This window comes from Notolepis coatsorum (assembly GCF_963971535.1).
Source record: "Notolepis coatsorum genome assembly, chromosome: 19".
NCBI lineage: Eukaryota > Metazoa > Chordata > Actinopteri > Aulopiformes > Paralepididae > Notolepis > Notolepis coatsorum.
In genome coordinates, this window is record NC_140183.1 from 25,538,916 (window position 1) to 25,566,851 (window position 27,936).

At 43.4% G+C, this 27,936-nt stretch overlaps 2 protein-coding genes across 2 annotated transcripts in view; both read right to left on the reverse strand.

Moving 5' to 3' along the window:
• Positions 1–35: 35 nt before the first annotated feature.
• On the reverse strand, positions 36–27,451 carry LOC311246147 (myelin basic protein-like). The gene is made up of 4 exons (XM_084336257.1): positions 27,180–27,451; positions 11,504–11,608; positions 6,202–6,285; positions 36–1,844 (listed from the first exon to the last, which is right to left on the reverse strand). Exons 1-4 carry the CDS (start codon positions 27,297–27,299, stop codon positions 1,812–1,814), a joined length of 342 nt encoding a protein of 113 aa, XP_084192383.1. The 5' UTR covers positions 27,300–27,451; the 3' UTR covers positions 36–1,811.
• The window catches only part of LOC311246146 (myelin basic protein-like), a gene marked incomplete at its 3' end in the record, with an annotated part of 159,894 nt that continues 159,386 nt past the window's right edge, over positions 27,429–27,936 (reverse strand). Inside the window, exon 4 of the mRNA XM_084336256.1 lies at positions 27,429–27,736. Within this exon, the coding sequence (XP_084192382.1) occupies positions 27,429–27,736 (308 nt within the window). The remainder of the gene's footprint in view (positions 27,737–27,936) is intronic.

Sequence of the window (27,936 nt, forward strand, 5' to 3'; positions counted from 1 at the left end):
AAGTTGGATTTGTTTATATATTTTTTTATTTATTTCAAGTTAAATGGCTGGTCATGTTTATTACAGATACACCAAGGAGGGTCTCAAGAGTTTAACGTACATTCATCCACAGGACTGTTTATGTTCATAACACACACACACACACACACACACACACACACACACACACACACACACACACACACACACACACACACACACACACACACACACACACACACACACACACACACACACACACACACACACACACACACACACACACACACACACACACACACACACACACACACACACTCACACACACACACACAGAAGGAGGGACGCTACAGATCACACATGCCTGCTTTTTATCGAGAAAAAACATGTATGAAGTGGGAGGTTTTGGACAGAAACAAGTGGTAATAAGCTGTTCTTTGATCAACCCCTCATCACCACATCCTCTAGAACCATCTCGCCATCTTTATGGATTGATCTTCTGCACAGAGTTAGTTGTAGAGCACCTTTTTGAAAGTGTGTTGAAGAGTACAAAGCACTTGTGTTCGTTTTCTTTTTTTTTGGTAATCAGAAAAATGGCATTACTTGAGCTAGCTGTTTTTAATTTAAGTTCTGTGTGCTGTGAATCTGCAGACATTTACTGAATGAAGCTAGACAGACCTGCTACAGTACGTGACTAGACTACACTAAACCGCTGGGGGGGGGGGGGGGGGGTCTGAATCTGCAATCATACTGGAAGTGCCATGTTTGTCAGGGCAGTACCAACATCAGTTCAAGGGCTAATATAGTGCACTTCAGAAGGACATGTGTTACATGTCTGGACAGGAGATCCCCAGGTTCATATTTACCACAATGTTAGTGACAAGAAGACACCATTATCTTTATGGAATAGAAATCAACTGGAAAAAACAACAACATTAGACATTACAATTGTATCCGTCGCTTTATTACAATTCAGTGGATAATATTGCAGAGTTATTAGACGGTTAATACATTTGACTTTTAACATGGAAATTCACAGCCAGCCGTAGGCCCTCGTGACAAACATGGAAAGACTCACACTTAAAGACAGGACACGTAGACGACAAGTGCAAACATGAGGGAGGGAGAAGAGGTGAATGAAATCAAAGACACGAGGACAACGTAGCCCTCGTGAGACACAGGAGCGGGACTTACATGTGGGACATTGTGGGGAACTGACGAAAGACGAGTTTGACGGGACAGAGAACCACCCTTTTCTAAAACAGAAACACACCCGGGCTTTTCTCACTACTGAGCGGCAATGACGGTCGAGTCAGTCGGACTCGCAAAACCGGCCCTCTTAAACATTCAACATTGTTCCAGGTCTGTTTCAGTTTAGCCACCTTGGTTTTTAGAAGAAACGGCCCTTTAGACGCAGACGGAGGAGAAACAAGCCAACAAGAAGCACAAGCAGCAGGACGACGGGGCTCCTGCGGGCTGCGACGTGTGTGAGTGGCTTCAGGAAACGATCTCAGCAAACAGTTCACATTGATGATGATGACTGTCACAGACTCTGTGACTCAGCACGACGCACGACAGCGGGGGAGACGGGGGGCAGGGGGGCACAGATTGTGTCGCTATCTACCAGCCAAGTAGGGAGGTGGGGGGTGGGGTCGGCACAGAGATTATAGCGTACATTAGAAATGTATTAAGGAAGCGAGGGGGGGGGGGGGGGGGGTAGGGGTGGTGTTGGGAGAAAAAAAAACAAGATTTTCTTCCTCTTTTTCCCACTTTAGTCCCTTGTTCTAGACATCTGCCCCCTGGTGGCAGGGGGTGGCAGGCAGAGAGGGACCTCAGCGTTTAGCCGGAGAGGCACTTCTGCTTCCCTGTTGGACAAAGACACAGAGACATCTCGTGAGGACATACAGTAGAGAGACAGTGAGAAAGGAGCGTGTTAGTGAACTGGATTCTTAAGCTATGGTTTGGGACACAGAATGGGTCATGGGGCCTTCTTCAGTAGTAATATGTGTGTGATGTGTGCTAATGAGCCTGGGTCACATCATGACAACAGTATGTCAACAATGTGTTGCCAAATTATTTAATGAAGACCCTCTTTATTCAACTGGTTATAGGGAGGTCAGTCAGCCAATCGGAGGGCCCCTCCAAACGTCATTATGTCAAACTTAATCTCAACCGACGGCAAAATATGGAAACGGCTGCAGGCCCTACCCCTCTGATTTGAGGTGAAACGGAAAGGCCCACCAAATAAGGGCCCTCAAAAGTCTAGGAACAGCTCTGGGAGATTGGGATGCATTTTATCCATAAGCCATGGGGAGTTCTATAATGCCTTCCAGGCCCTGTAACTGATCTTGCATTGTATATACCATGCGTTCAGTATGGGAATCTCTTGCTTCCTCTATGCTTGTTTTGGCCTCAAGCCACTTGTTCGATGTCAAGTGTTTATCGTAAGGCTGATTCCAATAATAGAATGTACTTTTTTTTCTCTCTGTCCTTGAAGAGTAGGAAGGAAAGCTGATTTGAACGACACAAAAATCCAAAGAGACAAATCTTTGAAATATGTGAAGTGACTGGAAAGAAGATTCAGAGCCTTTTTCAAGACAAATCTATTTGAAAGAAAAAATGAAATCCTCCTTCCAATTTGCTGCTCCCAGCAGTTGGAACGAGATGCACAAGACTTTCAAAATGGACAAATTGGTCCCCCTCACTAATTTTAAGGAGTTACACACACCTGCAACTGTCACCCAGCCTTTTAACTGTAATTTGACTGTTCTGCTTCATGTACGCCCCTTTGTCATTTTATTTGGTTGTTTGATGTGTGTTTTAATTATCTCCCTTACCTCTGTGATGTATAGACCTTTCGTCCTTTCGCCAGGCTGTCATTGAAAATAGGAATTTGTTCTTATTTGACCTGCCTAAAATATATAATAATTATTTAATACCCTGGCTGCAACTGTCCTAAAATCGAAATATGAAACAGAAAGCACCAAACAAATGTAAACTAAAATGAAACACTTAAGTGGGAGTGGCCGGGTAGCGCAGCGGACTAAGCGTCTGTCTACCACCGCAGAGACAGTGGGATCGAATCCAACTGCCAGCGGTACCTCCGGCTTGGTCGGTCGTCCATACTGACACAATTGGCAGTGTCAGCGGGTGGAAAGCCGGTGGGGTGGGTCCTGGTCGTTGTAAACAGCGACTCCTACAGGTCGGTCAGGGCGCCTGCACAGCGAGGGAGGGAACTGGGGAGGGTAGTGTGATCCTCCCACGCGTTACACCTCCCCAGTGAGAGTCCTCGCTGTCAGGTGAAAAGAAGCGGCTGGCTGTCTCCACATGTGTCGGAAGCATGTGATAGACTTCAGGGCTCCCTAGACCGGCAAGTGGGGTGGGGGTGGGGGGGGCAAATGCGCGCAACGACCATGAAGGGGGGGGGAATTGGCATAACGACAAAAAAATTGGGATGGGAGAAAAATACAGAAAAGGGGAGGAGAAAAAGTAGATAAAAAAAAATGAAACATAAGTAAAAGAGATGATCTCCCTTTCCTTTTGGACTGTGGGCTTGTATGGTTATATAGAGGCATCAGCATTTCTATATGAAATTTTGCAAATGGATCTTTCTATGTAGTTGTCTATTCGAACATTTCCCTATATTTTTTCTATTGTTGAGGAAGGCTTATAGCTGAAACGTGTACATTGTCTCTGACTGTTCCAAATAAGCCTAAAGGACACTTCTGTGAGTGAGTGCTGGTTTTCTGTAACCGGTGTGATCAGTTGCCACGGGAGAGATTATCATTGGCTAACAGCGGCTTAGGTCCCGCCCGGCTACATCCATCCATCACAAAAATGGATATAAAACAGACGGACTGAACTAATGTCAGTCGGATTGTTTTCAAATTAGAACGTAACGCAACCACGTGTTTCCAGAAACAGTAGCTTCGCTATAGGGGGGGGGGGGGGGGGGCGGTGACGTCTCCAGTCAGTTCCGAAAGTTCATCTTCTCCGAACATTTTCATCACATTTTGGCGGAGACTGACTCATCGTCAGACCTGTCACTCTTTGTTGAGAGAGAATGAAAAACAGTGTGTAGCCGGGGACCGGGGCCTTAACCTGTGCTAGCAGGTGATCAGTCAACTGTCACGGTTGCTGTGGATGTTTTTGAAACCACTCAAATCAACTGAATTCGAGCAAACTAGTTTAATTGTTGGTTTGTCTACTAGATACCACCCTCCCTCTCTCTCTCTCTCTCTCCCTCCCTCCCTCTCTCTCTCTCTCTCTCTCTCTCTCTCTCTCTATCCTATTCGTTTGGTGATCCAATATACTGTATGAGGATGGAGCTAATGAGCAGAAGAATTATGCAGCATGTATCTGGTGCATGGAGGACGTTGGCAGATCCATTAGCCTACAACCCACATAGGGTAATTCCTCACGCTGGTAATTAACTTAGCCAAAGAAGGTCATTCTGATAACATTAATTGTTTGCAAACGTTTATCCAGTATTTCTATTAATCTTTCTGGCCGAAGTGATGTAAATGTGAGGTTTACTACTTGTAGCACCTTGTTTTTTTCTGTCTTTTCACAGCAGATTTCTGTGGCAGCGTACGCATGGAGATGGTGAAAGCGATAAGCTGGTTACCCCACTGCAGTGAGCATGACTTGAAACAGCCATTAGAAGAAGTAGCAGCTGTTCGAAACAGTCTGATTGATACAGTAGCTGGTCCTATATAATTTCACTTATGTGCAGATATTCTGAGTTCCATGAAGTAATTACTGTACAGCAAAGCCGCTGGCGTCATACAAATTATCTATTCAATTCAGAGCACTGAAATGTTTCATCTTACCGTACAGAAAACGTGTACACACAGCGGGAATCGCTTTGTACAGACAACATGTCAAATGTACAGTTATCTGTGATTGGGCCTAAATTGGAATAGACACTCACCGATCACAGCTGAGACATTATGCATGATTTGCATAATATTCCTGATCCCCTGTCATCTCAGGTGATACTCAGTGCTGGTCACTGGTGTGACATGCATGGGGATTGTGAAAATATGAGAATCCATCTAATGTCTGAGCTGTGATTGGCCAGACAGAGCATCTGTGTACACTGTGGTTTATTTGCTGTCTGTATTAGGGATGCACCGATCCAATTTTTTCAGTCTCAATATACCGATACTACTGATACCTGAGCCGTTACAGAGTACCGATCTGATCCATTACTTTTAATGAGCAGTATAGACTGGACCGTCATTTTGGGGTCATTGGACTAAAATGATTAAGCTATAATACATTTTCTCCATTCGAGAGTTAACGTGTCAGACATGCATCAAATCAAGTTACTTTGCTTTGATTTTTGGCACGTTAGACGTGTTTCTTGGTATCTGATTTTAGTATCTGGGAAATTCTCTGATATCTATATTCTATTTTAGCCTGGTATCGCACCGATATCCCATACCAGTATCAGTATCGGTGCATCCCTAGTCTGTATGTGGCAGTTCTGGACGTCTGCTGACTTCATTTGTCTCATGCAGAAGGCTATGCCTGCCATCAGCCTCACACAGTATGTTAGTCTTCTGCACTATATGAGATGAGGACACATTAGCGCACTTGCCATTTGATAATCGAACCCTTGCGTTGAAGAATCGTACAACTCTGTTTTGAAATGTTTCGGACGGCCTGTAATGTACTTGCAGGTGTAAAGTCAATCCAATTGACTTTGGAGTGTGAATATGATCCATCCATCACCAGAGAAATCTCAACCTCTGCTGTCTTTAACTATAAATTACCACAGCGCTGAAACAATCTTTAGATCGTTCCTCTGAAAACTTCAAACAGAGTTATACTCGTCGTCTGAGGTGCACGATTAATGCTTCAACCCCTGTAGCGACGCCCTGTAACTGGGCTTTCCTCTCCAAGCGGAAGCGACCCTTCTGCGATGAGATGGTGTGATGATAATAGGATTAGGCAGACCTCTAAGCGTATCAGTGTTGAATACATAATGAGTGAGTGAAATAGAATCACGCCCCTCATCACATTACTCACTGTGGTTGTGACATCATCACTGAGGCAGGAAAGAGGAGCAAGAGGAGGAATTAAGAGGAAGATTCAATAAAACAAATTACTTTCAGGATTGAGAAAGCAGGGTAGATTACACAGAATAAGCAGAGATAAAGTGGAGAGGAGAGAGAACGTGAGAAGTGTTTTGTTTGGCGTTGTGTGCAGCGTTACCATTTTGAAGATCTTGGTCAGGGTGCCTTTGCCGTCACCCGCGCTGGCCTTCTTGGCTTTAGCGGACTGTGACTTCTGATCCCCCTGGGAGAACCGAGAGAATGGTGTCAACGTCTTGGAAATGCTTGGAACACGACATGAATGAGGTCACCCTGTGCCGATGATTAACCTGACCTGCCAGATGGTCTGTTACACAGAACCATCTGGGAAGTCGTCTTATGAAACTGTTTGGAAAAAGAAACGCTGTTGTCCGTAGTTCCTCAAAGGACGCCGATTGGTCCGAACCACTGTGGTTCAGGCACAAGCGCATTAACTTGAACAAGTTTACAAGATGGATTCGCATGCAATTGTGTGATCTTGTGATCTTGCGAAGCCAGCTGCTGTGCAAGGTTACGCCCTGATAGGGTTAGATTTATCCTTGTTCCGTTGAGGAGAGGAAAGGTTGGAGAGGGTAAACATACAGGGATCAGATCTGTTCCATACAAAACCCAAATCAAGTGGCTAAACTGGGTATCACTCTCATATGTTAACTACAGAAAGGGAGACTCGACCCGTCTTAAGACGTCCTCCTGGGTCCATATTCACAAAGCCTTGCAAAATGGGGGGAATATCCCTTTAAAGGGGTTCTGATCTCTTGGTACTTGTATTTCCTCTCTGTGGTTGTTGGCTGTCATCACCAGAGGAAATAGACAGTAAATGTCATCTATGAAAGATGGAGGAGAATGAATTACGTGGAGCGGAGTTATTCTGAGATCCCTTTACCTCAGAGGAAAAACAATGTTTCCTACTTTACTCCGACCACTCACATCCCTAATGACCCATAACACTCACAACCACCACCCCCTAAACCATCCCTAATGACCCATAACACTCACCCCCCCCCCCCCAAACCCATCCCTAATGACCCATAACACTCACAACTACCACCCCCCTCCAAACCCATCCTTAATGACCCATAACACTCACAACTACCACCACCTAAACCCATCCTTAATGACCCATAACACTCACCCCCCCCCCCAAACCCATCCCTAATGACCCATAACACTCACAACTACCACCCCCAAACCCATCCCTAATGACCCATAACACTCACAACTACCACCCCCAAAACCATCCCTAATGACCCATAACACTCACAACTACCACCCCCAAAACCATCCCTAATGACCCATAACACTCACAACTACCACCCCCTAAACCCATCCCTAATGACCCATAACACTCACAACCACCACCCCCTAAACCATCCCTAATGACCCATAACACTCACCCCCCCCCCCCCCAAAACCATCCTTAATGACCCATAACACTCACAACTACCACCACCTAAACCCATCCTTAATGACCCATAACACTCACCCCCCCCCAAACCCATCCCTAATGACCCATAACACTCACAACTACCACCCCCTAAAAACCCATCCCTAATGACCCATAACACTCACAACTACCACCCCCAAACCCATCCCTAATGACCCATAACACTCACAACTACCACCCCCAAATCCATCCCTAATGACCCATAACACTCACAACTACCACCCCCTAAACCCATCCCTAATGACCCATAACACTCACAACCACCACCCCCTAAACCATCCCTAATGACCCATAACACTCACAACTACCACCCCCAAACCCATCCCTAATGACCCATAACACTCACAACTACCACCCCCTAAACCCATCTCCAATGACCCATAACACTCACAACCACCACCCCCCAAACCCATCCCTAATGACCCATAACACTCACAACTACCACCCCCCTAAACCCATCCATAATGACCCATAACACTCACAACTACCCCCCCCAAACCCATCCCTAATGACCCATAACACTCACAACTACCACCCCCCCAAACCCATCCCTAATGACCCATAACACTCACAACCACCATCCCCCCCAAACCCATCCCCAACTACCCATAACACTCGCAACCATACCCCTCCAAACCCTTAATGATCTCTAATGACCCATAACACTCACAACCACCATCCCCCCCCAAACCCATCCCGAATTATCCATAACACTCACAACCATACCCCTCCAAACCCTTAATGATCCATAATGACCCATAGCACTCACAACCATACCCCTCTAAACCCTTAATGATCCTTAATGAACCCAAAGATCATCAGAAAGAGTGCAGATGGTGTGTTGCCATGCATGTGCACTATGTGTACGTGTTCTGCGTTGCTCTGGCTGCTAAGCTGCAGGTGGAGATGAGATATGTGATGGTGGAGTGATGAGGGTTGTTATTATGTGTACAGTATGTATGGAGCTCCGCAAAGACCGGCCCGCTATGGTTCTAGAATCTATGCCCTCTGAAATTTAAGATGAGCCACAGCAGTTTCACTGTGCAACATAAAAAGCCACGGGTCTCTGAGATGGTAAAGCAGTTCCATAGATCTCTTCTGTGCCCTGTTGACAGACACCAGGAAACCCATTTCAAACAAGGATGAAACATAACAACCAATGGTTAAGTTTAGTTTTTTTCTATCAAATGTAATGTAACCTATTTCTGATCTTGGAGACCCATGCGTTTCTACGTTGCATAAGGAAATTAACATGGCATATCTTATTGTTCCTCGCGGCCTATGACCAAGGAGACACGTCTTGCAGAACCAGAGGTGGGCGGGCTCTGCAGGGCTTACAGATTACATTGACTCTAATACTGCGGATGGAAACTAGGAACTTGAAGACAGGCTGTTGATTGACAGGCGTCATGCTCTAGAGCCGTGTGTGTGGGGGGGGGGGGGGGGGGGGGGGGACACACTGATGACTTGCTTTTTCTTCTGTAATTCCAGATTTTTTTCTTTTTTATCTACTTTTTCTCCTCCTTTTTCTGTGATTTTTTTCTTCCCATCCCAATTTTACCTCTTGTGCCAATTCTCCCTCCCCTGTCCTGATCGTTGCTCGCATATGCCCCCCACTGGCCGGTTGTAGGGAGGATAGAAGCCTTGCATCACATGTCCCCTCCGATACATGTGGAGGCAGCCTGTCACATCTTTTCACCTGCCAGCGCGGACTCTCATTTGGTGTAGGAGGCTCACACTGCTCCCGCCATTTTCCTGACTTTGCTGTGCAGGAGCCCCAACCGACCTGTAGGAGTCGCTGTTCACAACGACCAGACTACCACCCTTCGACTTCCCACCCGCTAACTCTGCCAATTGAGTTAGTATGACGGCCGGCCCAAGCCGAAGGCAACGCCGACAGCCGGATTCGAACCCGGTGTCTCTTGCGTTGGTGACGAGCGCAATGTCCGCTGCGCCACCCAGCCGCCTAATTCCTGAGGTCTTAACAGGAAGTGGACCCCAAAACAGTCTCAGTTGAATGGGGTTACATCTGTCTTCATGATTTGCAAAAAATAAATAAAATAAAAAAATAATGTATACGGATAATGGAAAAACCCCATTCAACAGAGACTGATCCTGGGTCTGCGGTCTGCATCGTACGGGACCCGGGTAGGGCGTGCCCCCCTCGGCTTCAAGGGGCATGACGCCCCTGTCTTCTCAGGGGGGGTTGAAACCACCTACCAGGCCTATCTTGGCTGCTAATCCACTCCACTGGGACATGAAAGAGACAGAGACATGAGAGAGAGAGACACAAGGGGAGAGCAAAGCTAAAAGTGGGTCTTACTCAGCGCAAAGGCAGCAGCATGGGGAGGAGAGGAGGCAGGCAGGAGGAGCGTCCGTCCAGGGAGGACATGCGGAGGCACAGGGAGGAGCAAAGGCAGGGCGGATAGGAGGAGCAAGGAGGCCACTCGCAGTGGAGAGAGAACAAGTTCAGTGACATACAGGACGGTACATACCACAGTACATACTACATAGAACAAGTGAGCCAGAGGCAGAACACATGGTGACTTTCTAGAGGAGGTAATGGAGCTCTCACTAGCTGTGTTAACATGCACACAATATCCTGTTTGGTTTATTGGAGTTCTCTGTGTTGGCACATTCAAACATTATGGAGCTCTCTTGTCCCTTTTATGAGACACCTGGGTGAGTTACCTGGGATATTCCAATGTTAGCTAAGAGGATACAAAAGCTCCTTCATGTTAACTGTGTAGAATAAGAAGAAGAGGATGGGTCACAGCCCCTAATGTTCTTATGGAAGTTATTATGCACTGGGAGACAATGGCTAGTTCTTACAGTACAATGCAATTAGTCCCCTATAGGTAAATAAATAGGGAAGCCATTTTTAAATGTTTCCATAACAACACTGACTCATCCTCTTCCCATGTTTATGTTGTAGATTTAGAGAAGGTCGATACATCTTCAGATTCCTTGATGAATAGAAGAATATTGGCTATTGGCTGTCTTATCTTAAGATAAGGGTGAGCTGGTATGAGGACTTTATTTTATCTTAAGATCTCCACAGGGTGAGCTGGTATGAGGACTTTATTTTATCTTAAGATCTCCACAGGGGGGGCTGGTATGAGGACTTTATTTTATCTTAAGATCTCCACAGGGGGGGCTGGTATGAGGACTTACTATGTGCATGTGAACACGGTCCCTGAGAAAAGTCTAGCGCCGCTTTGTCCTTGTAGGAAAAAGTGATCAATCAGAGAAATGATCGCTCACTGTAAACCCGCAAAACAGAACCCTTTTTATAATGATCTTAGATTAAGTTATGCATGGTAAGAGGTTCTACATAAAGGTTTTTATAATGATCTTAGATTAAGTTGTGCATGGTAAGAGGTTCTACATAAAGGTTTTTATAATGATCTTAGATTAAGTTGTGCATGGTAAGAGGTTCTACCTAAAGGTTTATTTATGGAGTTATAAATAAGGCTATAATCTACATTAGAGGGCAATTACTGTGTAATAACTGAAATTCTGGTAAGCTCTGTTATACTTGGTGATATAAATTCATATGGCTAGCGCAGCCCACTGGTTTCAGTGAGAAATGCTCGCAGTGAGCATTTTTATTTTAGCTGAAGGACACATTTTGAAACGTTCCATCCATAATCTGAGAAGCGTCTGGTAGATGGGACATGTATTGTGTTTTTTAAAGGCTAAAACACTTCCACTTGAGGGGAAAGGTCAAGCTACACCTTTGACAGCGATCCTACAGGGACAAAAAGGGTTCTGATATTTCAAATGTAAATGTCAATGGAATATTGGAAAAAAATAGCTAAGCAGGGGACTCACCCTGGACTTGGCCGGGGCAGGGGACACCTGGGGGAGGAGTTAATTACAGACAGGTAAAGAGATGTCAGACTCAGGCAGTTAGGTGAGCAGAAACAGTAGAGAGGAGTAGAGAGAGACGGACATGGAGGGAACAGCTGCTACTCACGATCGTCCTGAAGAAATGCACCACGGCGTTCTCTGCTCCGGGTTTACGGGATGCGGCCGCTGAGGCCTTCTGGGGAGCGGGAGAGAGAGCCCCACGGAAAGACCCCTGGAGAGGAGAGAGAGAGGGACAGGAAAAAATTAGACACTTTTCTGTCCCTCAGACTTCTGCCTGTAGCCAGATATGTCTTTCTTAGACTTCTGCCTGTAGCCAGATACAGCTTTCTTAGACTTCTGCCTGTAGCCAGATACAGCTTTCTCAGACTTCTGCCTGTAGCCAGATACAGCTTTCTTAGACTTCTGCCTGTAGCCAGATATGTCTTTCTTAGACTTCTGCCTGTAGCCAGATACAGCTTTCTTAGACTTCTGCCTGTAACCAGATAAGGGTTTCTCAGACATCTGCCTGTAGCCAGATACAGCTTTCTCAGACTTCTGCCTGTAGCCAGATACAGCTTTCTTAGACTTCTGCCTGTAGCCAGATAGGCCTACAGCTTTCTTAGACCTCTGCCTGTAGCCAGATACAGCTTTCTCAGACTTCTGCCTGTAGCCAGATACGGCTTTCTTAGACTTCTGCCTGTAGCCAGATACAGCTTTCTTAGACTTCTGCCTGTAGCCAGATACAGCTTTCTCAGACTTCTGCCTGTAACCAGATAAGGGTTTCTCAGACATCTGCCTGTAACCAGATAAGGGTTTCTCAGACTTCTGCGTGTAGCCAGATACGGCTTTCTCAAACTTCTTCCTGTAGCCAGATACAGCTTTCTTAGACTTCTGCCTGTAGCCAGATACAGATTTCTCAGACTTCTGCCTGTAACCAGATACAGCTTTCTCAGACTTCTGCCTGTAGCCAGATACGGCTTTCTCAAACTTCTTCCTGTAGCCAGATACAGCTTTCTTAGACTTCTGCCTGTAGCCAGATACAGATTTCTCAGACTTCTGCCTGTAACCAGATACAGCTTTCTCAAACTTCTTCCTGTAGCCAGATACAGCTTTCTTAGACTTCTGCCTGTAGCCAGATACAGATTTCTTAGACTTCTGCCTGTAGCCAGATACAGCTTTCTTAGACTTCTGCCTGTAGCCAGATACAGCTTTCTTAGACTTCTTCCTGTAGCCAGATACAGCTTTCTTAGACTTCTGCCTGTAGCCAGATACAGCTTTCTTAGACTTCTGCCTGTAGCCAGATACAGCTTTCTTAGACTTCTGCCTGTAGCCAGATACAGCTTTCTCAGACTTCTGCCTGTAACCAGATAAGGGTTTCTCAGACATCTGCCTGTAGCCAGATACAGCTTTCTCAGACTTCTGCCTGTAGCCAGATACAGCTTTCTCAAACTTCTTCCTGTAGCCAGATACAGCTTTCTTAGACTTCTGCCTGTAGCCAGATACAGATTTCTCAGACTTCTGCCTGTAACCAGATACAGCTTTCTCAGACTTCTGCCTGTAGCCAGATACGGCTTTCTCAAACTTCTTCCTGTAGCCAGATACAGCTTTCTTAGACTTCTGCCTGTAGCCAGATACAGATTTCTCAGACTTCTGCCTGTAACCAGATACAGCTTTCTCAAACTTCTTCCTGTAGCCAGATACAGCTTTCTTAGACTTCTGCCTGTAGCCAGATACAGATTTCTTAGACTTCTGCCTGTAGCCAGATACAGCTTTCTTAGACTTCTGCCTGTAGCCAGATACAGCTTTCTTAGACTTCTTCCTGTAGCCAGATACAGCTTTCTTAGACTTCTGCCTGTAGCCAGATACAGCTTTCTTAGACTTCTGCCTGTAGCCAGATACAGCTTTCTTAGACTTCTGCCTGTAGCCAGATACAGCTTTCTCAGACTTCTGCCTGTAACCAGATAAGGGTTTCTCAGACATCTGCCTGTAGCCAGATACAGCTTTCTCAGACTTCTGCCTGTAGCCAGATACAGCTTTCTTAGACTTCTGCCTGTAACCAGATAAGGGTTTCTCAGACTTCTGCGTGTAGCCAGATACAGCTTTCTCAGACTTCTGCCTGTAGCCAGATACAGCTTTCTTAGACTTCTGCCTGTAACCAGATACAGCTTTCTCAGACTTCTGCCTGTAGCCAGATACGGCTTTCTCAGACTTCTGCCTGTAGCCAGATACAGCTTTCTTAGACTTCTGCCTGTAGCCAGATACAGCTTTCTTAGACTTCTGCCTGTAGCCAGATACAGCTTTCTTAGACTTCTGCCTGTAACCAGATAAGGGTTTCTCAGACTTCTGCCTGTAGCCAGATACAGCTTTCTCAGACTTCTGCCTGTAACCAGATAAGGGTTTCTCAGACTTCTGCCTGTAGCCAGATAAGGGTTTCTCATACTTCTGCCTGTAACAAGATAAGGGTTTCTCAGACTTCTGCCTGTAGCCAGATACAGCTTTCTCAGACTTCTGCCTGTAACCAGATAAGGGTTTCTCAGCATGGCACAGTGGGGGCATGCTGGCACACAGCACAGGGGGTGGGAGAACAACATCACTGCTGCAGTAGATTTCTCTCCTGTTTCAAATAAACAAGACCCCCTACCAACCCATCCACCAAGCGTCACGGTAGTGCCAGGGAAAAAAAATACATCTACGTCAAAGACGTGAATAATTAAAGTCAGTGGTTAATGGAAAGGTAATTACCAACTGAGCTGAATGACGCATGAAGTGGGAGCCTTGAATGAATCAATACAATGAAGTTGTCCTTCAGAGTCAGACTTTATAAAGGAAGTGTGGATGAATAACAGAGCAGTGAGCTCATGCTTATTACATGTTTTATGTTGCCTGAATAGAGCCTCACCTTGCAGCCCAGATAATGTCCTCCACCCTGTACTTACATTCAACCTTCACACATCGAGACGCTCCAGGTGTTGAATTAACAAGGCACACGCCGTGTCACATGAAGCTAACCTGTCTTTCACAAAGTGCAATGCCAGTGAGACGCCACTAGTGGGCAGAGTGGCTAACCGTGAGTGAATCTGTGATCAAATGAAATACGAAAAGTAAGGACTTTAATGTCCCATACTTGTCACAGCAAGGGATACAATAACAGATTCAATTAGACGTAAGGTAAAAAAAAATGAGCGGCCTAGCCTAGTCAGTGGGCTGGAGTACTTGCCTTGACAGACAAACTCCTGCAGCCAATCAGTGTCCAAATCCGGTCAGAATTTGTTCTTGTTTACTCTTGTTCTTGTTTACTCTTGTTCTTGTTTACCCTTGTTCTTGTTTGCTCTTGTTCTTGTTTACTCTTGTTCTTGTTTACTTGTGTTCTTGTTTACTCTTGTTCTTGTTTACTCTTGTTCTTATTTGCTCTTGTTCTTGTTTACTCTTGTTTTTGTTTACTCTTGTTCCTGATTACTCTTGTTCTTGTTTACTCTTCTTGTTTATTCTTGTTCTTGTTTACTCTTGTTCCTGTTTGCTCTTGTTCTTGTTTACTCTTGTTCTTACCTACTCTTGTTCTTGTTTACTCTTGTTTTTATTTAATTGTTGTTGTTATTGAGTGTATTTCTGCTATAACGTACTTATATTTGTGTTTGTTTATTCTACTAACGTTAACTCTAACAAACAAAGGGCTACACACTCTTTCTCTAATAAATCTTTCACCCCATCCATCATTTCAATTATAATGGGCACATTAGTGGTTGAATTGCAGGTCGCCCTCACTGTCTTTATGGCTTTCATGAAGATGGATGCTAACAACTATCTTGAGGGAGAAGGTGCATTATGTATAAAAGTATTCTGTACTTCTGTATGACAACTATTAAAGAAACTTGAAACTATTGTACCGTGGATGTTTGAGCTTCAGTGCAGACCTTCCAAATAAGTTTCTCCACTGGAGACTGTGTGAGGGGCAACATGACTTGGCTCTCTGGATACTGTGTGACTGTGTGAGGGGCAACATGACTTTGCTCTCTGCATGCTGTGTGCCCAAACAGAGACAGATCATAATTAGTGAATCTAACTCCTACCCTCTAATGCTAGGATCCCATTGTTAAAGCCAACAATCGACCAGATTGTTGTTGTTGTCTATTGGGAGGAGAGAGGAGCAAACAGAGGGAAGTGGAGAGAAACCAGACAGTGTGAAATCCCAGTATGTTGACTAGTGTTGTCAAAAATATCGAAAAATCGATACATATCGATTCTGAATATTTAAAACGGTTTCGATACTCATTTCCCGAAATATCGATATTTAATTATTCATAAAAAATAAAAATAAAATAAAAATGTTTAAGGAAGTTGCATTGTTCATTTCAATACCTGTACTAGTACAGTAGTCCACACACACACATGTGCATTCAGTTAAGTCAGAATATGACTGTAATAACATTTCAGTTTGTCAGGTACATGCAACACAGATTACAGTGTTTACATCTGTCTGCTTGAGAAAATACCATGTTCTGCAATAAAAATGATTGAAGTGAGATGAAGAGTTATTTTTAAATGTGTGATCTAAAGATAAACAAAGGGTTTTAAAAGTGTTATATTTATCTTCTCTTATAGTACCAGAGAGAAGCTGAGGAGAATCAACCAGCAACAAAAGCAAGATTTGTTAAAAAAGATATATATATATTTAAAAAAAAAAGAATTTTTGGTATCGAAAATATCGATAATATCGATACTTTTCAAGGTATCGTATCGAAGTCGAAATTCCAGTATCGTGACAACACTAATGTTGACTAGTCTTCAGAATTTTCTATTTGCTCCCCTCTCTCACAAGAGCGAACGGCAATCCAAGAGCAGATGTCCTATCACGTGTACAGAATTAATGAAGATTTCTGTTACATTAATTAACCTCTTAACAGGTGCCCCCAAAAGTGTGTCTGAAGTTTCTGATACAATACAATAACGAAAATCCACTTTTAGTGCTAATGAAATAGAGTAACATACAGATGAATCTTTTCAGAATCAGGTCCCTTCTGCCACTCCTATGTCACTCCGATGTCACTTTAGAACTAGCACTAGGTGTTAATTTTCTGCAGTAAACAAAGTGAGGGTACTTAACTTAAGTGCTTAATTCAAATTTCGGCAGTAAACAAATCGAGGGTACTTAACTTAAGTGCTTCCCCAGGGAGGGGGTCGGGGGCTACTGCCCTCAGACCCCCAAGATAATTTTTATATGGCAGTCTGACTTGGGCTACTGTACCATATATCTCCCTGTCTCCGGCTGTCCCTGAGCAATGACCGGAGTGTTGAATGTCCCGTGATTAAGACGGGGAGGACGCGACCCTCTTTCCGCCGCCCCTGTGCCTCAAATAGCTCTATCTTCAATCTTTCAAAATGTTCAGTTGCTATCGCTATCAGCTCTATCTTTAATCTTTCAAAATGTTCAGTTGCTATTGCATGCACTCATCTGTGTTTCACTACACACTTGAGTGCATGCTTACCAACTGTCCGTCTGCAACACTACTATCACCGACATCTAAGAAGGGAGATCCCCCCTTGAATGGCCCTTCTAAGGTTTCTCTCCTCCACACTGCCTGTGGAGCATTGTTACCTATTGTTAGGTTTTAGTGAGTTTTTCCTTACCTTCGCGTGGGGTATGTCTGGGAGTGCTTGCATTCTTTCATTTATTTGCATTTATTTTAAATTTGTTGGACCTTATGGTGTCCTTGTTCTGTTCTTGACTTATTGTTATGTTTTCTTCTTGACTTGTTTAAAGAAGACCTGTACGGCCCATGGGGACATTAACGTGTGTTGTTGGGCCTTATAAATAAATTTGATTTGATTTGATTAGTGTTGCAATTTGGGATGCTCGATATTGGCTTTTTTACCTATACCGATATTGTCCAACTCTTAATTTCCGATACCGATATGATCAACCGATACCGATATATGCAGGGTTTCCCCCCCCAAAAAATGGAATAATTTCAGGTAATTAACATTACATATATCTTGTTGTGGAATTAACACAACATTATGCATACTTTTGACAATAAATAAAATCTGAATTTGTTCTTACTTGCTTGCCTGGGTAAATAAAGGTTATAGAAATGTACAAAAAGATTATTATAATTTTTTTTTTTTTGAAAACCGATACCGATATTTTCCGATATCACATTTGAATGCCGATATCGGCCGATAATATCGGTAGGCCGATAATATCGGACATCCCTAGTTGCAATGCATGATAAATAAACAGTGAAAAAAGCTAAGAAATTGGATGGGGCTGGGACATTTGTGATGAATAAAAATGTAAGATGAAAATCTCCCCAGCCTGTGGCAGGCAGTGGAGGTGTGAAATCCAGAACAATAGGAGTCACAAAGTGTAGTGGTGGAGTAGTGGTAGAGTAGCAGTAAATGCTGGACTTCTAAGGGATTCTACTGTAAGTCTGAACTTGAGTTGAACTTGAACTTGTGTACTCACGTTTTTCTGTAGTAGTTGCAATATCCAAAAGTATATTTCCAAAAAAATTGCTATTGTTGAAAAAACACCCTGGGTCCATAGCCTGAAGTCTTGTGTCCACATTTCATAAAAATCCGTTCAGAAATGAAATGGGTAAAATGTGAGAAAAAGAAAAGCTCTGCAGGTTTCCATTTTCTCATAGATTCCAATTCGGTGCATTTTTTACTTCCTGTTTTTGCTTGTGACTTTTCAACTAGATCCCTGATTCACTCATCCTCACGTGGGGTATCATTGGAAAGCCACACTCATTGTTACAACCTAGTCCAATAATTCTCAAGATCCCCAAATGATTGACGGAGTTAGAGCCTCGGGAGTCAGGAGTGGTATTCGAAAACATTTCAAGTGTGCTAAAGACTTTGGCGCACACCTCACATATCGGCATGTAACTCGAGAACCGCCGTCGCCTGAAACGGCAATCGACAGGCAACAAATAGGGCTTTAATTCGATATATATATATTGTATTTAAAAAGATGCACACCCCAGCCAAAGTGGCACGTCGCGCCGGTGGGCAAATCGTCCTCAAGAGGGCCTGTATACGGGACGTTGCATGTTAACACAATGGAGGCCAGCCATTAGACGCGGACCGATGTAGCTGGGCCAAGCGTTAAAATATACGACTGCGTGACCTTGTTTGTAGATCTAAATCTATATTCTATATTATAGCCATGGCTACAATATTATAGTCATTTGACACTGTGTTTCTTCCGGTCAAGATGCAAAAAAGAGATATCTTTTCCATGCATACATTCCCGTGTTATACCGTGGTGAATATAAGTATGGTTTTACAGCGGTATGGGGTAATTCCTGAAAGGCTGCGTATAGCCATATAGGTAAATTCTACTATTTGCGTTGGCGTTTCTTGCCTATACACGTATTACGTAGTATTCCCGAATCAAATATATACAGTAGCTATTATGTTTCATCATGAATGCATGAAAGGGGGGGGGTGGGGGGGTCGTTTCTGATGATTGATTACCAGTAACGGCATTAGTATTGAACGCTAAAAACGCTGATCAGCTGGATCGGTATGAAAACCTAGCACAATCAAGCCAGAATTTACATCAGATGATCCTTACCTTTGATCGGGAGTATTCCAAAAATAATATTCCAATTGTTTGATCGATATCTGCTCCATCCGATTTCCAATTGGCCCACGACATAACCCACCACAGCATATGCATCGGATGTCCTGTAGACGTTTGGATGCAACCGATTGAACCTCTAGCCTTGCCGTCTACTGAAAATCTGCGCCCAGAGACCTTTCAGCGTAACACAGGGTCTGGAACAGGGTTTACTGTAGCTCGATACCGCCACCTGGGGGAATCTGGCCAGTACTGCACCCTCGGCATTGCCGTAGGCCTTCTAACGGCAACATACGTGTCCCTGGCATTGAATAGGATATTAAAATCGAAAAAAAAAGAAAAACGAACCAAAAACGTAATATTACGTGTCTGGCACCCAACCACTGGCGAGCAAACACGTAATATTACGTGAATGGCACCAAACGTGTTAAGAGGTGATATAAATACATTTATTTTCAAGAAATAACAAAAAAGCTCTTCCCTATCGCTAACTGTACTCTATAGCTAGTTCTCCCCTATAGCTAACTCTCCTCTTTAGCCAGCTTTTCCCTATAGCTAACCCTCCTCTATAGCTAGCTCTCCTCTATAGCTAACTTCTCTATAGCTAGCTCTCCTCTAGGCCTATAGCTAACTCTCCTCTATAGCTAACTCTCCTCTTTAGCTAGCTCTTCCATATAGCTAACCCTCCTCTATAGCTAACTCTCCGCTAACTCTCCTCTAAAGCTAGCTCTCCTCTATAGTTAACTCTCCTCTATAGCTAACTCTCCTCTAAAGCTAGCTCTCCCCTAGCTATCCTATTTTAGAGTAGAACCATACAGCCAAGACTACCTGTGTTGTCATTTAGAGTAGAACCATACCGCCAAGACTAACTCATTTAAACAAGAGGCAGACAAGAGGCAATATCTCAGATGATCTGATTATAGATCAGAAGGAGCTCTCCAGTCAAAGACAGCTTGCTGTCCAAAGAGACAAACTAACCTACCTCTTAGTGTCATTAACATTGACAACTTAAAACGGCAAATAAATGAGGAACTAATGATTGGCCTTCTCTGTGAACTGTAGTTGTAAGGAAGTGCACTAAAAATGTAATTTGCGTTTGTCTCTTTGAAATAAACCCCCCACAGCAGCTGCTGTTATTGTTTAACACCAGCTGGACACCTCAATTTCTCGATTTAGTAGGTTGCACTGAGTGTGGTTAGAATTAAAATTAAAATATATTTATGCTCAGACATATACCAGGATTTTGTCCTGCATTTAACCCAGCCTGACTCTTTAGACACAGGGTCATCCATCTGTCTCAATCATTTTGTTTGTTCAATCTACTGCAACAAATGAGTTAAACTATTATTTATTATATGTCAGTATGTGCCTGAAAATAAAAGTTGTTTTGTTTGCATTCCAAATAAATAGTCATAGCTTAATAAATACCAACATTCTCTACTTTAATATGATCGGGGTATCTGTTATTACTTAAAATGAATTAAGCATATATCAAATCATGGAATAAATGTATTATAAACAGGCGCAAGCTGAGAACAAATCAACCCAGTGTCCTGCCCCCAGTACAGTACATGCACGCACGGACACACACACACACACACACGGACACACACACACACACACACACACACACACACACACACACACACACACACACACACACACACACACACACACACACACACACAAGTGAAAATCCATTTACAATAGTAAAAAGACCCTTTTTCTTTTGAATGCTTTGTTTTGCCAACGATGTCCTCTTCCAAAGACACACAGGGCCTACTGTAGTATAGAAGCATTAGCGCAAAGCCTGCATTTACTTTAAGCTTACTGTTTTAAGTGAGTTTAGCAGTAGCTCCATTTGTCCATTTAACAGCTTGGTGTCTTCACTGGGTATACTGTAAGTCACATTATGGAAGAAGAGTTTCAGCATTTGTACTTCAGCTTTCCACAAGACGACCTGGCAGTACTATTACATTCTTCATTCAAACTAATGGCAGGGCTGAGACACATCCGGTACAGCCTCACCTGGGCCCTGATACTATAGGGGCCACTTCAAGAATAAAGAATTCCACTGAATAGAATCAACATGATGATCACTAGACAGAGAGAGGGCACCCTGGCCCACTGTGACCAGACAGGGCGATGGCACCCTGGCCCACTGTGACCAGACAGGGAGAGGGCACCCTGGCCCACTGTGACCAGACAGGGAGAGGGCACCCTGGCCCACTGTGACCATTATATGTGTACTGCTAGCTACAGGGTGGTGTTTAAAGTTATATACTGCTAGCTACAGGGTGATGTTTAAAGTTATATGTGTACTGCTAGCTACATGGTGATGTTTACAGTTCTATGGATGTTTAAAGTTATATGTGTACTGCTAGCTACAGGGTGATGTTTAAAGTTATATGGGTACTGCTAGCTACAGGGTGATGTTTACAGTTATATGGGTACTGCTAGGTACAGGGTGATGTTTACAGTTATATGGGTACTGCTAGGTACAGGGTGATGTTTACAGTTATATGGGTACTGCTAGCTACATGGTGATGTTTAAAGTTATATGTGTACTGCTAGCTACAGGGTGATGTTTAAAGTTATATGGGTACTGCTAGCTACAGGGTGATGTTTACAGTTATATGGGTACTGCTAGCTACAGGGTGATGTTTACAGTTATATGGGTACTGCTAGCTACAGGGTGATGTTTACAGTTATATGGGTACTGCTAGCTACAGGGTGGTGTTTAAAGTTATATGGGTACTGCTAGCTACAGGGTGGTGTTTAAAGTTATATGGGTACTGCTAGCTACAGGGTGATGTTTAAAGTTATATGGGTACTGCTAGCTACAGGGTGATGTTTAAAGTTATATGGGTACTGCTAGCTACAGGGTGGTGTTTAAAGTTATATGCTACAGGGTGATGTTTAAAGTTATATGGGTACTGCTAGCTACAGGGTGGTGTTTAAAGTTATATGGGTACTGCTAGCTACAGGGTGATGTTTACAGTTATATGGGTACTGCTAGCTACAGGGTGATGTTTACAGTTATATGGGTACTGCTAGCTACAGGGTGATGTTTACAGTTATATGGGTACTGCTAGCTACAGGGTGATGTTTAGAGTTATATGGGTGACAACTGTGACCTTTATCACCTACTAGCACAGTTAGTCAATGTTAATCTCACATAGCACCCAATCACACTGGTATTGTATTATGATACTAACTTGACATTCCCTTTCAATTAACAAAAGGCCACGCCCCCTCAACATACTGACAGTTGGCTGTGCTTAGAGAGGGTGCAGTTATAACAAATCAAATGATACATCTGAAGCTGAACAAAATGATACTTGTGACATTAACAAAAAAAAATTAGCAATTTATGACTGAATGAAAACATCATTGTACTGCATTGTTAAGTGTTAATGCAGAGAAATATACCTAAATTGACACAAGTGAAAGGTGAACAAAAGAGGAGCTAAACACAGTCATTTAGCTGACTTAGTGAAATATTCACCCTGCTGCACATGCTGCCCCGCCCCAATTGGTGATATCAAAGTACCTGTTTTTTCCCCCCTAGACACACTTTGAAAAGAGGTACTCTGACATCACTGATTAGGGAGGGGCAGAGTTTGCAGCAGGATGAAAATATCAACCGCTGGGGCAAAATGAACATGTGTTTAGTTACTCTTTCAACCAAATGTAACAACTCTTATACGTTTCCATCTTGCATCGGTCGGCGATTGCTTCAACATACTGGTATGAAGGAAAGTAGGCTGTAAAATCTTCTCATAACAACCTGTAAAGCCTGATGGTGACACTGTTGAGGCCAGTGTATCTTTAACTATGGGTCTGGAGCCAGGATGGACAAAACCCCACCTGTATCTACAAATAAAAGTCTTTCAGAATACATGTCAATATAATTGATATAGTAAACCAAAAAAAAACGGATGAGGAAGGTGAGCTGAAAAAGAGCTGATAAAACCCATGCTTTGGCCAAGGCTGTCCAAAATTAATTCTCAAAATAAATGTTAAAACTGCACCGGGAAGATAACTGGATCCCTGGAGCACTGTGTCTGTGAAAGGATCGGTCTGTCTCCCACCACTTTGACCACACAAAAAAAAGCATCCTCTCTAAGAGTCATGTTCGGTCACTTTCACTTTCAAAGGCAGATTTTTGAGGGGGATTTGTGTCAAGATTATAAACAATGATATTATTCAAAGATTTGTAGTTATTGTCGGTCGCCTGGCTAAAATCGCTCGCCGTGTGGGGACCCCTTTATAGGTCCTGATTAATTCTCATTTAACACCCAGGTAGTTTTGAGAAGAAATTACCTGTACAATAACTACAAATGTTTGAATAATATTATTGTTTATAATCTTGACACAAATCCCAGCCAAAAATCTGCCTTTGAAAGTGAAAGTGACCGAACATGACTCTTACAATAGCGTCATATCTACGGAGCCGACTATGAGTCGGATTCTGAATCCTGGAGACTGGAGTTGTATCCAAGCAGCTTATTATTTCAACACAGCGGGAGGAGGCGTGTCCACATCGCTGGGAACTCATCCAATCCGTTGTTTGCCTTTTGTTAGGTATTAAAAAGTAATATTTTCTTATTAGAATAGGATAACTCAAAAGAATGAGAGATAGAGAGAGAGAGAGAGAAAGAGAGAGAGAGAGAAAGAGAGACAGATCAAACCAAACATGAATTAAAACATAACGAGAGGAGCGCTGAGAGTGTTGTTAAAGAGTTTTAATCAAGCAGGGTCAGGTTAGGAACAGGTCACTTGGTTCACTCACAGGAAATACAAACCGTTACAAGCATTGATTGGAAATCGTAAAGCATTACGAGAACGGGATCAGCGAGGATCCACTCCTATTTCAAACAGACTGCCACATACATACAAACTCTCTGACAGGGTAAAGGTATGGCAAGCTATTGGGGCCAAATGTGTTATAAAAGTAGTTGTGGACACATATGTTTAACTTCTAGAAATGGCCAACAAATGGTGTGTTGACAGGGCATTATTTTGGTGTGTTGTCGTATTTAGAAACACCACAGGCAATAGCCATGCAGTGCTGGGTCTTTTGTTTCTTCTTTTTACCAGGACATTACACAGAATTACATTAATATGTGTGTCACAACCAACTAACTGAATAATACAGTAGCATAACAACATTTCTGAAATGTTGTAGGCTAGTTGTGACATACGACAATGTAATTCTATGTATGTATGTCAAAACTAATCATTTATTTTGCCTTGTTTAAAGGCTTACACAAATATATTAAAACTTTATCATAACATGTTTTGGCCCTGATAACTTGTCATAAAAAGACACAGTTGATCCTGAGGTGTGGAACATTTAACTGGCACAAGGCGAGAGAGAAGGCGAGAGAGAAGGTGAGAGAGAGAGAGAGAGAGAGAGAGAGAGAGAGAGAGAGAGAGAGAGAGAGAGACAGAGAGAGACAGAGAGAGACAGAGAGAGAGAGAGAGAGAGAGAGAGAGAGAGAGAGAGAGAGAGAGAGAGAGAGAGAGAGAGAGAGAGAGAGAGAGAGAGAGAGAGAGAGAGAGAGAGAGAGAGAGAGAGAAGAGAGAGAGAGAGAGAGAGAGAGAGAGAGAGAGAGAGAGAGAGAGAGAGCGAGCTCCACTTCAGACAAGACACAGGGGTAGAGTGCAGTATCATAATTATTAGTTTGGTTCTGCTAAAGCTGCAGTATGCGAGCGCTTCTGCATTATTCTGTCAACCATTAATCTGATATGCAAATTACAACCTCAAAAAACCACATGTATTTGTTATGGCTATGGTTTAGAATTGCTGTTTGAATAACTAATAGCTCATGCAAACTCTTGTTGTCCCTCCAGTGAGTAACTACATCACAAGTCAGATAGTATTGAGATGCAGATAGTGCAGGGGTGCAGTTGGGGGTGGGGGGGGGGGGGGCGCTTAAACCAAACATAGTCACTGTCTACACCCTATAATCATAGTATAGTTTGCGCGCTCCCCCACTTCCAAACAGCACCACAACACTTCAGGACATGGTCTCACTTCCTGAGGCTCAACCAAATTATTCTCTCTGTCTTGGGTGATACATGTATCTAGTGATTTCCATCAAATATATGAAATACTCCCCCCCCCCCCCCCCCCCATGGCCCAGATTAAACCGGGGGATGACAGAAAGAGAAGCGGTCACCACGTACCCCAATAAATAGCTAAAATAAAAGGAATGTAAAAGGTAAGCTACAAATGGATCAGTGGATGTCAATGGCCATGTTCGTCCGATAAGCCCCACCAACAGTTTTAAACAGTTAACCATATGAATTTATCTAAAACATGCATATTTAAGGTAAATACAAATAAAAGTGTTCCTGATGACATGCCTAACACAATCTCTGGTCACCACTCTTTAATACTGCACTTTATCCTTCTGATGGAAAATGTGCATGACGTTTGAACAAGAAAAGAAAATCAGTGTGTAGAGATAGAGGCTGTTTGAGCTAAAAAAAAAATACCATCTTTTGTTTTGTTCACAGCTGAGAGTTATTGCAGATGAATTCCTGACGTACTGTAGGCAACAGAGGTGGGGGCATATCTGTCTATTAGATACTTGAGATGTTAACACTTATCATCTGAAGGCAAACATTTGGTATATAACATTTACTTTTAGAATATACACTTAAACCAAGACAAAAAAGTGACGTACAATTTTCTGGGAGAGAAATTGTAGGCCAAAAAATTTAAAAAACTGAGAAAAGCCAAAGAAATACTGCAGCCAATCTGTAACTAGCCTGAACAACACGTTCTCTTTGACACATTTTCTTTCAATACTAATTGAAAATATGAAATTTAAATAATGTCTAAGAAATGCAACAAATCAAAAGAAGTTCCTAGAAAACATCAAACTATATTTATCTTGTATATCATAAGGCTTGGGGGGGAAGATGCATATTTTAGATTTTGTTGTTAGGTCATCACTTGGCAATTACAGAGCTATGAATCCAGTAGCATCAGCTCCACGGCTTGGCAAACAGAGTGAATAACAGAGAACTTTCACTTCAGTGTGAAAAACCTTTCCCCCCTGAGACCTCCACTGTTTCCCAAGTCGACCGTTAAACAAACAGCGCCGATTCAGGCCAAAACGTGTCCAAGTCTGACATATGCAATAAGCATTCCACCTCCTGACTCAGACACTGGGAGAGGCTCTGGGTTCGGTATCAGCTCCTTGCCGGGCAACGGGCAGAGCGATGCAGGCTCAAATACAGTATTCTCTTTGCCGTATAGGAGTGATATAAGAACCTGTTGTCGTACCCAGTATGCAGCTTCTTGTGTATATCCCCAATCAGGGTCTGCATCCAGGATATATCATATAATTTATATTATATACAGAATAATATGATCATAGACCAATCTTTGTAAAGCCAAACTCTCCACAGCAAGTAAGACTACATGCTTCTTCACTAGAGATGTTAACCACCACGGTACATATCGGCCCAGAGAAATCAAACTGAAATATAATTTCTTGAAATTCTTTGCAAAGTAACCGTATTGGTCAGAACTCCCTACAACGTAGCCAATACAATCTCTAAAACGTCCCCCAAAAAGAAAGTATCCTTATTACATCAAATGTGTAATCAAATTCTACACAGTCACCCAATTCTCCTTCTTTGGGTTGTAGCTGAAATTCAGCTCTCATTGGCTCCAGTTTTACAAAACACAAATAAGTAACTGGGAAGAACAACAGAACGATTCTACCATTCAACTTTATCATGAATATGACTGTACCATGTGATGTACCGCAGATCTACTGTTTCAAGATGCAATTGAGCAAAATATGCTTCTGTCGATGTCAGTACCATTAACATGACAAAAATACACATTATTTTCAAGACACAAAGTCATAGCAGCTTTGCACTATTAAAAAAAAGAAAACACCCAAATGATCCAGTGTCTACATGTAACCTTAAATGTCATTATTACACAAATAAACACATTTTAGGACAACGTTAGACTTTGCTACATCACAAGAAAAAAAAACATTAAAAAGAAACAAATAAAAACAACATAAAATCTACGTGATCTAAAAAAAAAAAATTCGACGTCACCTCATTAAGAATCAAAGACTTACAGTCCCAGCGCACAAAGAGTAAAAAAAAAATAAAAAGAAATAAACCGCTGTACTTTAGGGTTGAGTTGTCACCCCAACCTCAATCCCTCCTTCCTCACCTTGCTCTTCTTCTTCTTGTCCCCTCCGAAGAAAGTTCCGATCTGATCCATGAGGCCCGGGGCCTTCTTCCTGCGACCCAGCCCAAAGGCCGCCTGAGCGGAGCTGCTTGCGGATGCCATGGCGCTAGTGGTTTGGGCTTAAGCCTGTTCTTGTACAAAAACGCGAGGGGTTCTTCGCCTCTCGAGTGAGAGAGCAAAAGGGGAAAAAGAGAAAAGAGAGGAGAGGAGAGAAGGAAAAGAAAAGCGACACTAGTCTAGGTCCTGCTCGGGGCTCTCTGAACCGCACTCTGAACCCGCTCCACTGTGCTCCTCGATGGTCTGTAGCTCGTCTGATTCGGAAGGGCGGTCTTTGAAGGTGTTGTCCTCGCGTCCCGGGGCATCTCGGGAGAAGAGGCGGACCAGGTGGGGGCGGGGCGTGGCGTCGTCAGGGTCAGCTGTGCTGGCGGGGGGCCAGGGGTCGTGGGGGCCCTCAGCGCCCTCAGCACCCGTGGAGTCAGTCACCGCTGGCTGCTCCGAGACGCAGCCATTGTTCTCGTCCACATCTGCCCCGGCCAGGCCTGTGTGGAAACAACAAGGGTTATCTATGGGCTCGGGCCTGCGAGGAGCACAACAAGAACCAGTGGCACAAAGGGACCCTTTGACCGGGCCCTGCCCTTCCTGCTGTGCTGGGGAACCAGCAGAACATTCTGACCCTACTAAACCTTACCTGTGCGTACAGAGAGATCAGACCACCTGGGAGATCATTTCATTTGGAAAA